The sequence below is a fragment of the Lepeophtheirus salmonis genome, chromosome 6 (assembly GCF_016086655.4).
Source record: "Lepeophtheirus salmonis chromosome 6, UVic_Lsal_1.4, whole genome shotgun sequence".
Taxonomy (NCBI): domain Eukaryota; kingdom Metazoa; phylum Arthropoda; class Copepoda; order Siphonostomatoida; family Caligidae; genus Lepeophtheirus; species Lepeophtheirus salmonis.
Genome location: NC_052136.2, coordinates 41,141,810 through 41,156,503, shown reverse-complemented (window position 1 = coordinate 41,156,503; position 14,694 = coordinate 41,141,810). Strand labels below are relative to the sequence as shown.

At 29.8% G+C, this 14,694-nt stretch overlaps 2 protein-coding genes and 1 long non-coding RNA gene across 9 annotated transcripts; 1 reads left to right on the top strand and 2 right to left on the bottom strand.

Annotated features, from left to right (window-relative positions):
- Positions 1-470: 470 nt before the first annotated feature.
- On the bottom strand, positions 471-3,012 carry LOC121119896 (fatty-acid amide hydrolase 2-A). Its single transcript, XM_040714717.2, has 4 exons — positions 2,452-3,012; positions 1,778-2,187; positions 1,153-1,704; positions 471-1,068 (listed from the first exon to the last, which is right to left on the bottom strand). Exons 1-4 carry the CDS (start codon positions 2,727-2,729, stop codon positions 683-685), a joined length of 1,626 nt encoding a protein of 541 aa, XP_040570651.1. The 5' UTR covers positions 2,730-3,012; the 3' UTR covers positions 471-682.
- Positions 3,013-4,584: 1,572 nt separating this feature from the next.
- Positions 4,585-5,695, top strand: LOC121119898 (uncharacterized). The gene is made up of 3 exons (XR_011780821.1): positions 4,585-4,769; positions 4,830-4,968; positions 5,065-5,695. It is a non-coding gene; the product is annotated as an uncharacterized lncRNA (long non-coding RNA).
- Positions 5,693-11,507, bottom strand: LOC121119897 (pancreatic triacylglycerol lipase). Of its 7 annotated transcripts, XR_005864876.2 has the most exons (8): positions 11,370-11,474; positions 9,413-9,711; positions 9,090-9,344; positions 8,925-9,031; positions 8,693-8,866; positions 8,510-8,638; positions 5,981-6,186; positions 5,693-5,925 (listed from the first exon to the last, which is right to left on the bottom strand). XR_005864876.2 is itself a non-coding variant. In XM_040714718.2 (7 exons), the coding sequence occupies exons 2-6, from the start codon at positions 9,702-9,704 to the stop codon at positions 8,522-8,524; spliced, it is 945 nt and encodes a 314-aa protein (XP_040570652.1). In that variant the 5' UTR covers positions 9,705-9,711; positions 11,370-11,507; the 3' UTR covers positions 5,693-5,894; positions 8,510-8,521. The 7 variants fall into 7 exon arrangements, 6 of the variants coding, with proteins under 6 accessions (XP_040570652.1, XP_071745592.1, XP_071745591.1 ...); XM_040714718.2 differs by lacking the exon at positions 5,981-6,186 and having other exon boundaries at positions 5,693-5,894; positions 11,370-11,507; XM_071889491.1 differs by lacking the exon at positions 5,981-6,186 and having other exon boundaries at positions 5,827-5,925; positions 11,370-11,507.
- Between the last annotated feature and the right edge of the window lie 3,187 nt (positions 11,508-14,694).

The window sequence follows — 14,694 nt, the reverse complement described above, 5'->3', positions numbered from 1 at the left end:
CTAAGATTTATAACAACGTGGAAGGGATAGAGGAAGGAAAGATAATAATGATATTTTGTCATCAAACAGCTTTGATTAATTTGACCTGAATTGATCAGCTAAAAGGAATCAATCCCACATGATTATTTATCAATTAAAGAGTTTATGTCAGATTCAACATCGTTATATTTAATTTATAATTATATTTGTATAGTTAGACGCATACTAAGAATTATGTTGATGAGTTTTTTTAAATAACAATAAATTTGACATGTTCGAGTATAATCATAATTAATTCGTTGTTTATGAACCTACTTGTGAGGAAAAACACTGCGTAGTTATAATTTTTATTAAAATATTGTATATGGAAAGCCTACTACTAAGTAGACTATGGTCGATGAAGGTAAAGAGAGAGAGAGAGAGAACACCGTTAAATATATATTTCTGTGTACAAAAAAAAAAAAAAAAAAAAAAAAAAATGAAGACATTACTTTCACCAAGACAACAAATTTATTATTAATAAATAATGTATATCATAATATAAACTATACTACAAAGCATGAACAACAATATGCCCATTTTAAATGGTATCAAATACTAACTTAATCATGAATGAAAAAATTATCAATACATAATCCATTTTATAAATATCGATGTTTTAATATTTTTTGACTAAAAGGATCCATCACAACAATTTGTAGATTTAAAACACAGTCCTCCAACCCCCGCCACTACAACTAACTCCATTCATCCTCTCAATTTCCACCGCTAAAGCAATTGTCAAACGATCTTGATTTAATCCACCAACCAATTGCACTCCAACTGGAGTTTTGGTTTCGGGAGAAATCCCTAAGGGTATCTGAGTTACGGGATTCCCAAGAACATTAAATATTGCAGTATATGCAAAATTAAAAGATTTAAGTAAGGCTTCACCATGATATGGAGCTGGAACGGGATGACTTGGAAAGATGAGTACACCGTCGTCCCTCAGAATATCCCCTAATTTGTGTCGAAGGGATTCACACATATCTAAGAAATCCCTATGGTGTGTATTATGAGGGCCAATATGATTTTCCATAAATGCCAAACCTAAAAACGAAATATAACGTACATAAATAGAGAATCTAAAAGAAGGGATACATGCAGGAAAATTATATATGAATAGATATATACCTATGGATGGTAGAGTATGATTGCTAGAGTTCAAGAACCATTTGAATATTTCATTGAATGGATTTACTGGAGGATCACGAAGATTATTCATTTCTAATGCGAAGGAAGGGGATTTTGACTCTGAGTTCATTTTTTGACTCCAAATATTAAAACTCCAATAAAATTCTTCAATACAAATACGCTCTACAGTTAGCTTTAATTTTGTTTCCAAGTTTTTTAGTAATTGCTCTTGACATTTTTGGAGATCTTTGTGAACTCTGCTTATGAGAGGGCAACTGTCTGAATCATTTTCAATATAATAAATTTTTAAATCCTTAACGTTAACAGGGTCAGATAGACGTAATCGATTTACACAGATTTCCTCATTGGATATGAGTGCTTTAAAGGCAGGTAAAAGATCCTTCGCATAACGAGTCATAGGGCCTGTAGATAGAAAAGTGTTTTTTATTCCTACAGCAACAGGTATCTGACCAGAATTCGAAACGGGTTCTCCAGTACTGCATTTATGACCATATATTCCACAAAAAAAGGATGGCATTCTTATAGAGCCACCTGTAAAAATAAATAAAACCCTAGATGATAAATAAACTTTTTAAGGAAATCAAAAAAGGAAAAATACACAAACCTATGTCCGATCCAATTCCAAATGGAGAGGACGCTGATGAAATTGCAGCTGCTTCACCTCCAGAGGATCCTCCGGGAATTCTACCAAGATGATAGGGATTATTCGTTCTTCCGTATAATTTGTTGTATGTTTCCATCCACATGCATAATTCTGGAACATTTGTTACACCCAAAATGATTCCTCCGGCAGCTTTAAGGTTGGCTACTGCAGTTGAATCCTCCGTACTCACATGATCTCGCCGAGAAATGAGTCCAATTGTTTGCTTCAATCCTTTGACAGCCAAAGCATCTTTTGTTGTAAAAGGAATCCCTAAAAAGGGCTTGCGATCAAAGAGTTGTGATTTTTCATTGAATGCAGTATTTTGGATGAGACGATCTACGTCATCTGCTTCTTTTAAGGCATCTTCAAACCTAACACAAAAAAGATAGAATTATTATTGTTATTACATTATATTATGTACGCATGGGGATGACAATTCAAATTATAATTTATACAAAAAAAAATATAAAAAAATGCGATTTTTATCTTGATTTATATAACGAATTTATAGATGGGCGTACTGATCATATTGAATGATTGATCTGTCACATATATTTTTCACAACCAATATCTGACTAGTACTGTTACGCATGTATATTATAATATATTAATAAATCCATAGAGAATATAAAAACCTTGTATTAACAAATGCATTTATATAGGGTTGAACTGCTATGGCTCTATTAACATATGCTTGAACAACGATCCGGCTGGTAAGATAACCATTTTGTATCTTGGAAGCCAAGTCTACCACGGGTAACGTCAAAATTTCATAATCATTTTCAGGAATAGGAGGTAACTTGCTTTGACTTTCATAAAAGAAAGAGAAAATCCAGGAAGCAAAAAGGTCAATCGTGGATCGAAATAGCCTTAATATAAAATGTATAACTGGATGAAATTTACTGGGATACATCTTTCCTTTTCTTTCTAGATTATTGAATTGAAGCACCAGCTTAATTTAATTAGTGAATGAGATCTACTAATATCTGGAGTGGACCAAGGCTCATCACTTAACCTCATGTTGGGGGGAACATAGAGATAAAAAACTTTATATCTCTATGAGGGGGAAGTGTATTTTTTATGCTTTTAAATCAAATGAGAAAACCTAATTGACTTTTTACAATATTTCTTCCTTTTTATTTCATCAGTGGCTTAATTAGAATAAGCACTGATCAGTGATCACCATTAGGGAATCTATGTGAACTCACGTGCTACAATTAATATATATTCCACAAAGTTAACATTTTATAACTGATCTTTATAGAAACGTTTTTGATTAAAAAAACTTGCGTAGAGTGAGTGCTTCAACCTGGGATTGCCACTCTTAACCAATGATTTCTAATACTATCTGGAGGCGCACAAGCTCCAATCATGCAAACTGTTGTGGTGAAAAACATCATTTTTTATCATAAATTCAAGTTGGTGAACTCATATGAACTTTGTACAATTATAAGTCTATAATATTTGTCGTAGTTGTAATTTTATATCTTCATCACGTGGTATATTAAGCAACTCCTTCATTTTGGGAAAATATTTGAAATCCTATATAATTGTTTTTAAGCAAAAAATGATGTACTGACATAATTTATACAATTCAGAATCGAAGTATATTTATATTAAAAGCTTTTTTAGCGTAAATATTCAAAATATTATGCAAGTAGTTATTTAAACTGATGAATTTATCTTTCAAAAATAAAGTATCAACTTCAGTTTGTGTTTGTATAAAGGTTATTATGTAGTTACTTTTATTCAAATATGAATTATTATTCTCCGATTGCCATTGGAACGGTAGAGCGGAGTGTATTTGCACCAGGATTTAAATTTATTTGGAGTCGCACAATATAAATGGCATTGGTTGGATTCAGAGTCCAAATCACTAAATATTATTCCCAAATATAAATTAAGAATAATTTATTTTTTGATGTGTGTAGTTTTAATTAAATTGGTTATGTTTATTTATTATTTTAAGGACTGAGAATTTAAATTTAATTTCTAGAGTATGATTTTAACAGTTATTTTAGGTTGGATTTATAATATTTAGATATCCTGGCTCCAAATCTTCAGCTATTTCATAATTTGAAACTCCAATTCATAGATTAGTATTCATATTATCTGTGTTCCAAACCGACTCAATTAGTAAATACATGTGACTCTGCTGACTCCCGACTCCCTCATCAGCTATAATTCTTACTTCATAGGAATTAGATGAACCTAGTTACTAAAAATTACATTATTTTGATCCTTTTAAGCTCATGAATGTGTATATAGTAAATCGATACAGTCTGACTGATGTTTCCAGTTGGTTCTATTTTGGCACCAAATTTAAGAATCTTGTTGATCCCAATGAATTCATCACATTATTAATATAATATTAATAGGGGTTGGGGGAATATTTCATATTATTTGAATAAAACTTATTCTAATTCCAAATTCATTCAACTCCTTGCATAAATACATGCAACTTTACTAACTCCTGCCTTAATTAAATATAATTACTTAAAATTACATAATTTTAATCCTTATAAACTCATGCATTGGAGGATATGAGTAATCGATTCAGTCTGTAAAAAGTTTTGTATCCCTTTCTGTTCGACAACTCACATATAAATACATAATCATCTTATTAATATAAGCTCATATAAGTTCCCCACGTAGAATTTATCATCAAAAATGATGTTTTTCAACACAACAGGTTAGGTGATTAGAGCTTGTGCTCCACTATATTAGTATTAGAACTATTGCTAGACATATAGAGTGTTTACTCTCTAGAATGACGAGGAAGCGTTCAGCTGATGAACAATAAAGAAACATATATAAGTTACTTATAACTTACAAGGATCAGATCATTCAGTTATTTAATAACTTATTAATATTATGTCAATATTAGCCTTTCAGTTATCAATAATATTTCTTAAAATTAGAACTAATTTTTACTAAAAGTGTTTGGTATTATGTAAGCTTATCATAGTGGATATCATAGGGATTTGATGCATTCTTATTATTTTATTTGTAGAGTTAAATGCCTGATTGCATTGCATTTAATTGTCTTCGAGAACACCGGGTTTTTCTAGATCCCTAGAGCACGATCTTACTAGACAATCGTGGAAGAAATGTGAACTTAACCACAATTATGAGAAAATAAGCTTTTTTCTGTAAGTATTTTCATAATTTTAGAAAACAATCATGTGTTTTGGCATCCTTGTTACTTAATTTAATATTCCATATATATTATAAACATCTATTTTCAGATCTCCTAAAAATCCAGTGCTTCTAAAGGAAACTGCCGTCGTCAAGATTGGAAACAAACCAAATTGTCAAGGATCTGTTTTAAGCACTTCGAGTACTCTGGCATCATCAAATACAAAGTTAAGCGTACTCTTGATGATGGAGCAGTGTCCCCAATTTTCGACTTTTCAATGCACTTAAAAAAAGTTGAGTCCCATCGGTGAATATTAAAGCAAGAACCTATAAAAAGACAGTACTAAAAAAAGGAATTCTGAAAAAATGATTGCAAAAAGGCCAACTGTAAATATGGTCATTGCTCATACATACGCCCTACCTAATACAATGGAATCCTTGGTGGTGGTGAAAAAAAAAAAAGCAAAAAGAGACATTATGATTCTTTCCGAAAAAAATTAAGTTCTTTTAATAAATTTAAAGTCTTTCAAAATTAAAATGATTTCTATAAAAAACGAAGGCTCCAGAAGTGGATAACTAATGTTAAAGATTTATGCCACCATTTAACAAAAAAGTGTAAAAATTCGAAAGATGATGAAACGTAGCTGTTATATTTGATATTTGCCATATCTAATTCAGTTTAAAAATCAATAATTTGAAAAATATTAATAATATGTTGTAGAATAAATGATACTTCACTGATTGCATGCTTATTTATCATAGATAATATTATAAAACACATTTTATTAAAATAAGTATTTACTAGAACAAACGAGAATATTAGGAAATTATAAGAAAAAATCGAACATGAAAATGTTCATCATAGTATTGTTATAGGCTTCATGCGATTCAAGGCAAAATTAGAAACCAATTGTGGAGATTCCTTTAAGAGATCATACTCCTTCATAAGAGAGAAAATTGAGATTGATGAACTATTAAAACAATAATAATGAACTATTTTACATTTTACAGATTTCATATATATACTTGTCATTTTGATAAGAGAAAAATTTGAACTACGTTAAGTCTGTTAGGCCCCTAAAATCACATTATTAAGTAAGACGAAACGGCTATTTTCTATATAAAATTTGAATGTTATGATCCTTTAGTTGTAGTATTCATGAGCTGTCTCTCTCTTCAATTTTTTCTTCAAGTAACCACTCTATATTTTTTATCTCTACCTATGATTAGAACTAAAGCATTAAATGTTTTAATTAGAACCATTTAATCAGTGTTGTTTGAAACAAGTTCCGTTCTTCGACTGATACAACTTGTTTCAAACAAAGTACGGAACTTTCAATAAAAATGGAATTAACAAACCTATAAAAATAAATTTGTATGGTAAATTTAAAAAACAATTATTCAGTGAGTTCTTATACTATCTGGAGGAGCACAATCACGCAACCTGTTGTAGTGATAAACATCAATTTTGATGACAATTCCTAATAAAAGAGTAATAGTTTGTCGTTGTTGTAGTTTTTAACAAAATCAAGTGGTTTAACTCTTCCATTTTGGGTTAGCATTTTTAATCCCCAAAAATTGTTTTTGAGGCAAAAATGGAGCACTCACTTCACGTTCACAGTTTAAAATCGAAGTATATATTTTTTAAAAGGTTTTCTAAAATAAATCATGAAAAATAATTGAATTAACTATTTAAACGAATAAATTTGCCCTTCAAAAATAAAGTATTCACTTCAGTTCGTGTTTGTTCAAGATTATGTAGTATCAGTTTCATTCAAATGATATTATATTTATTTAATAGATATTAATCTTGTAATAATAAAATAATTCATTCATTATGGCAAACAAGTTTGTTTATGTTGTGTGTCAAACTGGAGCCGATGTCGGACTACATCGATTTCCCAAATTTTAAATTGATAAAATAAAATAATTTTAAGTAATATATAATATAATTCTAATGAAAAAATAACCCAGCTAGCTTGGAAAGTTACCTTTGAGTAAATAGAGTATTAACACACAATTTTTAAAATTATGTACCAATTCGAAAAAAGGATATATTGTTTTTGTTGGAGCCTATTGGATTCCATATGAAGTTGAAAGACATGCATTACGCATATAATCAACAAGCATTTTGTCTATTAATTGGATAACTCAGAGCCCTTTTAGGGCTCTGGTATGATTGTCAAATGACATGCTTATGACATAGAAACCTAAATCATCCAACATTTTTAAAGTTTTAATAATGATGTCATATTGATAAGATGGTGAGAACTTATCAATTTCGATGAGGAAACAACATCCTTGTATCGAGATGTTAATGAAGAAATCATTAATGTTAAAACTGTTTTACATATATTCCCATCAACTTCTACATAACATTTTCCACTTGCAAACTCGAATCTTTGACTTGTATAAACTATAATTTACAAAAAAATAACTAATCTTCATAAATTTACAAAATTACTTACCTTCATCAATCCACAAATGAATATATCGTTGGAAGCTGGATAATTCTTTTATTCTTTGTTTTAAATATATTTTACTAGAATCAATTATTCCACATTCTACTCTTAAAAAGCTGGTTATTCTCGTCAGATAATTACTATGACGTAGTGATAAGAATTTTCTAACACCATAATACAAGAATGGTGATGTTTAAACCATATGGCATATAAGAGCTTATTTGAGTTTTTCTCTTTATTTTGAAATAAAAGACAGAATTGTTCTTTTATAAAATTAATAAATTTATCTATTCTATCAATGGCATTGAATTGAGATGACACACCGAAATTGTAAGCGCTAAGGAACTACATTATTTTTAGAAATGTAGAAAAAAATTAATTTTTCCCTTCGGGCATAAAAATAAAACAATATCTTCTGATAATTTATCTCCGTGACAAAATAAATTAAAAGTTAGATTCGGAAATTTTTTTATATCGTATGATATTTCTGTTACACCTTCATCTTTGAGACAAAATAACCTTATAAATTATGTTTCTTTAATAAAACTGATATCTTTCGGAATTCATTGCCTTAAAAATAAGATCATCAAATGTGTTGTCTATTGTTGGGTTTAAAGTCATTTTCTTAACTGCAGGAATAATTTTTCACATGCCATAGAATTTTTAGTAGTTTTTTTCTTTAATGGTTTATTTTTGGGATAAATTGAAGAGTAGGCCTCAGGCTTAAGTTTTTGTGTTTTCTGTGCTTTAGGAATATAAAAATAATCTCTTTCGTTAAAATGTAATGAGCAAACTACAGAATTATACGTAAGTATCTATGAGGATTCGTGACGGGTTATGTTGATGCATTTATGCTTACGAATAAAGGATTTGGGAAATCGATGTAGTACGACGCCAGAAGGTATTGTCCTATCTGATTCAGTTCGACACCCAACATACAGACACTTGTTTCTTCTTGTAGCCCTTGTTTCAGATTATGAACATAGTTATGTATTACTTATTAGTAAAATAATGTACAACTATGTTCATTTATGATTATCAAACTAATATTGCTTATATACTACAAATTGATGATAATTAATTAATTAATTACTTTATAAAATTGTCATAAAGGAATAGCAAACGGAGAATATGAGCGCGTAAATAGGAAAAATTTTCCTTCTATATGTTTATCGACACGATATCCCATCCAGTTTGTTGGATTTCTATTGCACTGACGAGTCTAAAAAATGATATAATTGTTCAGATTTCCTTTAATAATTTAATGAATATTTACTTCAAATAATCTCCAAGAGTTGCAAAGCCGAGATTTGAACCCTATTGGACTATTAATGCTCTCTACGTAGAGATCAGCGACTCGTAAATGTGAGCAAACCAAGTTTAAGGGCTCTCTTTCACAGCCTGGTTGTGGAGACACCCCACCATTTGGAAAGAAATCAACATTCCCTACCTTCATAGAAAAAATATATGAAAACTATTGCGTACAAAAATATTTTCGGCTCATTCACCATTCCAGTCATTGTTAGGTAATGACCTGCCCCATGAATAACATCTACAAATTGAGCAGATTTCTTGTCTAATTTCCAGCTTGATGGGAGTATCTCTACAATGGGTCCTATGAAATTTAAAAGATTTAAAAATAAAAAAATGTGTTAATGACTAAAGATATGTACTTGCGGGATCCAGTCCAGTTATCCTTGGTAGTTGACTCTTAAACATCTTTCCAAGTATTCCAACGATATGAGCTCCCAAACTAAATCCAATAGGATGAAGAGCAGTCAAATTTTGATGGCCAGGGATCCTTGAGTTTTTCAAATTGCTTAGGAAATCCCTACTCACTGATGCAACTTCCTTTAGATGCCATATTGCAGATATATAATTTTGAAATGATATTACACTCCAATCTATGGAAATTACATTGCAGTTCTCTGAAATGATACATGAGTACATGGATTTGTATTTTTTTTTTTTTAAGGGATGAAATGGAAATACTTACCTCTCCTTAAATACTCAATCTTAGCCTTTTGGATCCAATTAGTGTCTCCAACGTCTCGATAACCATGAACAAGGAACTTTGTTGGGAGATATTGATTAAACAATTTACTCCTATCTTGATTATATTTGAGTATCTCTGGGTAAATCATATTATGTCGATTCCAAATGAGGAATTTGATGGTATCTTGGTCTAAGTTTTGCTTACATTTTGTACTTTTTCCTTCAACTATGTAGAAATTAGGAGCCAACATTTTTGCTGATATGAAGGTTAATATCAAATTAGAGTAGAACATAATGTCTCTAGTGGAGTAAAATAAAAAAAAATAAAAAAATCAAACTTACTTAATCAATATACATATTATTTTACTTATTTGTAACAGATTGTAAAAGTAGAATTAAATCATGATTCAGAACGTGAATTGTTTTTCAAATTTTATCCTATTAGATGTAAAAAACGAACAAACTCGTTTGTTTTTTGAAAGGAAATAGCTATTAATCATTTGTAGCTTACTTTACAAGAATGAGTTCATATAACACAATTGTATATTAATTGAGTAATGATTATAAGCATATTGTTTTGCTCTGAATTTTCTATACAACTTCAAAAAAGCTGTACCTACCATAGATATATAATACATAAAATAATGATGTCAAAAAGTAGTTGACGACGTCGAAAAAAAAAATTAATTAAATACTAGTAGTAATAATATATGTTAATAAAGCGAGGTTTGTCTGGATGATTGAATTTTTTGTGAGACCTAATTTTTCAGTGTTACTACTCGATCTAAGAAATAGTAATGTAGCAAAGAGCGTGTGTAACTAAAATTCAGAAAATATTTTAAAGAAATAATCATGTTCAGTTATATATATATTGGGGGCTAAGGAGTTAATAGTAAAAAGTGTGGAAATACATATCGTAATATAATTTAGATGGATATTCTAACAATATTAGTTAATAATAATTTCTGTGGTATTAATTTTGTAGAATTTTTTATTATATTTTTTTTCAAATTTGTTTAAAATAATGCTTAAACTTAGGCATATTTATATTCATAAAGCAAAGTTTGTTTGTCTGTCTGTTGTCAACGCTTAATAACTCTCACTAGTAAGTTAACAACTAATAAGATGATTTGCGTAATTTTAGATAGTTTTAGAAGTATGGAAATGTCCTAATGGATGAAAATATGGAGTTGACTGAGACTAAACATAATTATATGAAGATTTCAATAAGAAAAATAAGTTGTTGCCTTTTTTGCCTTACTATTTTCCAGAGTTGGGGATTTGGATTCGACTAGGAATTGGTCTTTATCTCACAATTAGATTATATCAAAGTTAATAAAAATACAAGGTTAGACCATCATGGAATTGGGCTTGATATACTTTTTAATTTGATGAATTGTACCTATTGCTGGGCAAGACAGACATATTTTGAAAAAAAAACAACACACAAACACTCATAGTCTATGACATCACTATTAAAAAGCGTGCTGGAAGTCAAACATTATTCGGAAAAGCGTTATGGTATAACTTTTTATTTCTATTTATCTTGGATTACACTAAAGAACTCAAGAGCCCTTGAGTTCTTTAGATTAGACAAGAGTGTTAGTGCGTCCCATGATAATATAATATGTATAATTTTTGAAAATATAGTTCACACTTAAAGTTGGTTAAATATTTAATAAAACAAATAAGTAAGCTCATATTTTTGTAGTGAGATCTTTTACAAAGTTCTCACTAGTTAGTAAACCTATAAATAACTATTGCAATAAGTTAAAATATTTCTGTTATCGATTATATTATTTGGATAATGTTTGAATAATTAATCAAATTGGCCCACACGATTTCCTGAGCTTTGAATGTATATTTTTAATTCATTTACAGGACATGAACTTTTTGTATATAATTTTCAAATTAAACAAGGAAAATATATATTGGGCAGGGAAAAACTACATACTTACTCCTACAATGTGCATGTATACATAAATTACTTCATGAAGTATACAATATATACTTAAAATATTATTATGATGGCACTTTGTCAAATAGAGTTATACACTTTTACTAAAACATGAACAGAGGATCGATAAGTATAGTTAATAATATTTTACTCTCACTCGTTACATTTACAAGACGTAAGCGCTTTATAAAGGCAAAAAAAAATATGGAGTGCCATAACTAGTGGACATAACGTGGAGTATAAAATATATCCTAATGTAGTAGAAAACGGGATCGACTTTTTGCAGTTGTCAACTGAACGTATTTTTCTAAATTTTCTGAAGCTGTTATCATTATTATTTATTTATTGAGAAGGGAGCATCTGGCAGGCTTGTAAGCGTTCCGTTCAATTTTTTTTTTTGGCATTCAGCTGTTTTAAGTGTTCTGTTCAGCATTCTCTTAATTAAGTAGAAAAAGAAGCTTACTAGCTATATCTAGAAATTGGCATCGAGCAAGTGCATGTAAAAAGCGGGAGCGAGACATATGGTACTGTTGATTAAAGTTACGGTTTTGGAGGATAAAATATCACTTGATTCTACTTTATATCTCTGAATCTTCCATATTTCAAATTACACTACAACAGAAATAATAAATAGTAGTCTAAATTTTCAAATTCAGGAAAACTTGATTTACTTTGTGAAAATCATAAAAATAACGTTATATTATAGATCTATTAAAATTGAGATCTCCTAAATTTCTTCCCTTAAAGTCGCTAATATGATATGTTATACAAGTGTTAAAAAAAAAGTTTTGGATCCTTCACAACTGTTAAAATTAGAGAGAAAAAGTTCTAAAAATGTCCTTGAGAGACACTATTTTTTTAAAAAGTGGAAACACTGATCGTGGAAGTTATTTCAATTTTGAGAGTAAATGCAGTAAGAATTAGTGGAATGGAACGCTAAAATCCCATTTTTAGTGATCAACGTTAGACAAAAATATTCGCGCTACGTTGATTGAACGTGTGTTCCGCTGAACGCCAGTAAATTTTGTATTCCGTTCACAAGTCTGTATCTAGGTATAAAGTAACTAATTCGTGTGCTTATGAAAGACAGAGAGTAATCTTGAGGATTTTCTCAGGAATTATAAGTCTAAGTCCTTGTTAGACTCGGAATAGAGTTTAGTATCGACACCAGAGTAATTCCACTCTATATGTCCTTGTTATAAAAGGAGTGAGATTTGTGAGAGGTGAACAACAAAAATTACTAACTGGGTACCTTATGAAATACTACAAGATAACCATCAACCTAAATAAGTTCTGCCCCAGTCAAGTGAAATATTGGAGTAAGGTCGAATTTCAAGTTGTAGGGGCCCTTTAAAATGCTTTGCAGGGATACCTTATACCCTAAAGCCGGCTCATTAACCCAGTCATTTATATATGGCATAACTCAATTGTTAATAGGTCGAAAACAGCATTTTCTGAAACTTTCAACACAGATGGGCTGTTAAAAAATGTCATTTTAAAAATAAATGAGATATATCTCAACATACTCTTGTCTGGAAATCTTCAAATCATAGAAATGTACTCCAGTTCTTGAAAAGTGTTGAAAAAGGCAACTTTAAATATTTTAATACATATTACGGATATTTAAGGAGAAATATAATTTTATTAGGTATAATAATTATTCGATATGTGAAAAAGTTCCATATTATATTTAGGATAATCTACACCTAACATCCTAATCATAATTATATAATAATAAATCCATTTACCATCCTTACGCCTTAATTAATAAGTCTATGCATAAAAAAGGTAGAATTTAATCATTCAAGAGTATTATGAGTCAGGTTATGTAAATAAACTGTGAAGAAGTTTCTCAAGAATATTTTTGTTATTTATATTAATAATATTTAGGCCAGAGAGTTACAATTCAGAATTTTTTATTTTATATAGTAAGTATACAAATGCTATCATGTATGCCAATGGTTGTCAAACTGGGATACGTGTACTAGTTTGATATCATTTTTTTTTTTTAAATCATCCTAGATAGCATTTCTTTTGTTTTGTCATAATTGATTTGTTTCGTTGGCCAACAGATTAATAACTTAAGGCTAGCTTAAGTGATTACATTAAAAAAAAATGTGAATAAAAGCTAGCATCAATAAATATGTATAATATTTTAGATTGTATGAATGTAATTCATTATTGGTGTCTTTACTTTTTAACCTATACTCAGGACACTATTACTCTCAAATACAAACAGACTACTTAGAATGAATACTTATACTTAAGTTAAAAACTAAACTAGAACCAAAATTATGTAACCTAAAGCTTCAAGCAAGTACTTTTAGGACTTCAAGTAATTATAAAACGGTATTAAGATATTTTTTGTATAAATAATCTTTTATTTCTGTAACTATTTAAACCAAAAGTTCTCGAGAGTCATGAAAACTATTGGTCTACATATTTTAGAAAAGTTCAAGGGACGAATTTTTTTGAAAATATGACTTCACAACAATCGAATAACGGTTTGCGTGCTCCCTACAACTTATTTCTGCTGTTGTAGGTGTGGCCAGGCTTACACAATTGGGCAGTAAAAAATACTATGTACGAAGTTGTGCATAAGCAGGGATGAACATCCGGTGTATTTTCTAGTTGGCCCGTTTTTTGGAGCTCGTAGTCTGAAGAATGAATTTTCTTTTCCTTAGCAGTTGCTATGATTATTTAATTGCTTCTTAGTGAAAATCCTTTCCTGAATAGATTCAATAATATTCAAACCTGATTGAACATTTGTGTATACTCATAAAAGACAGAATGTAACCCTGAGGGTTTTTTGAGTAGTTATAATTGTAAGTCCTTGTCGAACTCAGAGTATGATTGGGGATCGACATAAGAGTAATTGTAGCAAATTTCCTCGTTTATATCGTTTTCTCCTTCCTCCCTTGTTACAGCAAATTAAATTTAATCTAATGAAACGTCATGAGCATTATTCTTTATCTCCTCCAAAAAATTCATCAAATTATTAGGGTTACCATGTTGATTTTCGGTTTCCTTTTTTTTAACATGCCCATACTTCAGAGGATTTTCATCATTGTACATAAGTCACCAAGCCAAATTATAAGTATATCTCTCTCAGTTCAAGGAAGAATAGATGAAATGCCTGATAACATAGAAGATAAATTGTGCAACATTCTTATTGCAACATAATTTAGCTTGCAATTAGATGAGTTCATCTTACTTCGAGATGAATATGCCCTTCTCGCTTATATTTGTATTTCCCAAAGATGAAAAGTTGGTACAGGAAGTTAAATTTGTAAGAAATCTTATATTAAATAATAAAGGAGAGTTTG

Bases quoted from the DNA above. Each gene is read 5' to 3' on its own strand.
- LOC121119896 (XM_040714717.2), bottom strand. From the start codon at position 2,729: ATGTATCCCAGTAAATTTCATCCAGTTATACATTTTATATTAAGGCTA. The intron at 1,705-1,777 runs GTTTGTGTATTT...TTATTTTTACAG, and splicing joins TGGAATTGGATCGGACATAG to GTGGCTCTATAAGAATGCCA. The intron at 1,069-1,152 runs GTATATATCTAT...TTTCGTTTTTAG, and splicing joins TCATACTCTACCATCCATAG to GTTTGGCATTTATGGAAAAT.
- LOC121119897 (XM_040714718.2), bottom strand. From the start codon at position 9,704: ATGTTCTACTCTAATTTGATATTAACCTTCATATCAGCAAAAATGTTG. The intron at 9,345-9,412 runs GTAAGTATTTCC...GTATCATTTCAG, and splicing joins GATTGAGTATTTAAGGAGAG to AGAACTGCAATGTAATTTCC. The intron at 8,639-8,692 runs GTAAATATTCAT...ATCATTTTTTAG, and splicing joins ACTCTTGGAGATTATTTGAA to ACTCGTCAGTGCAATAGAAA.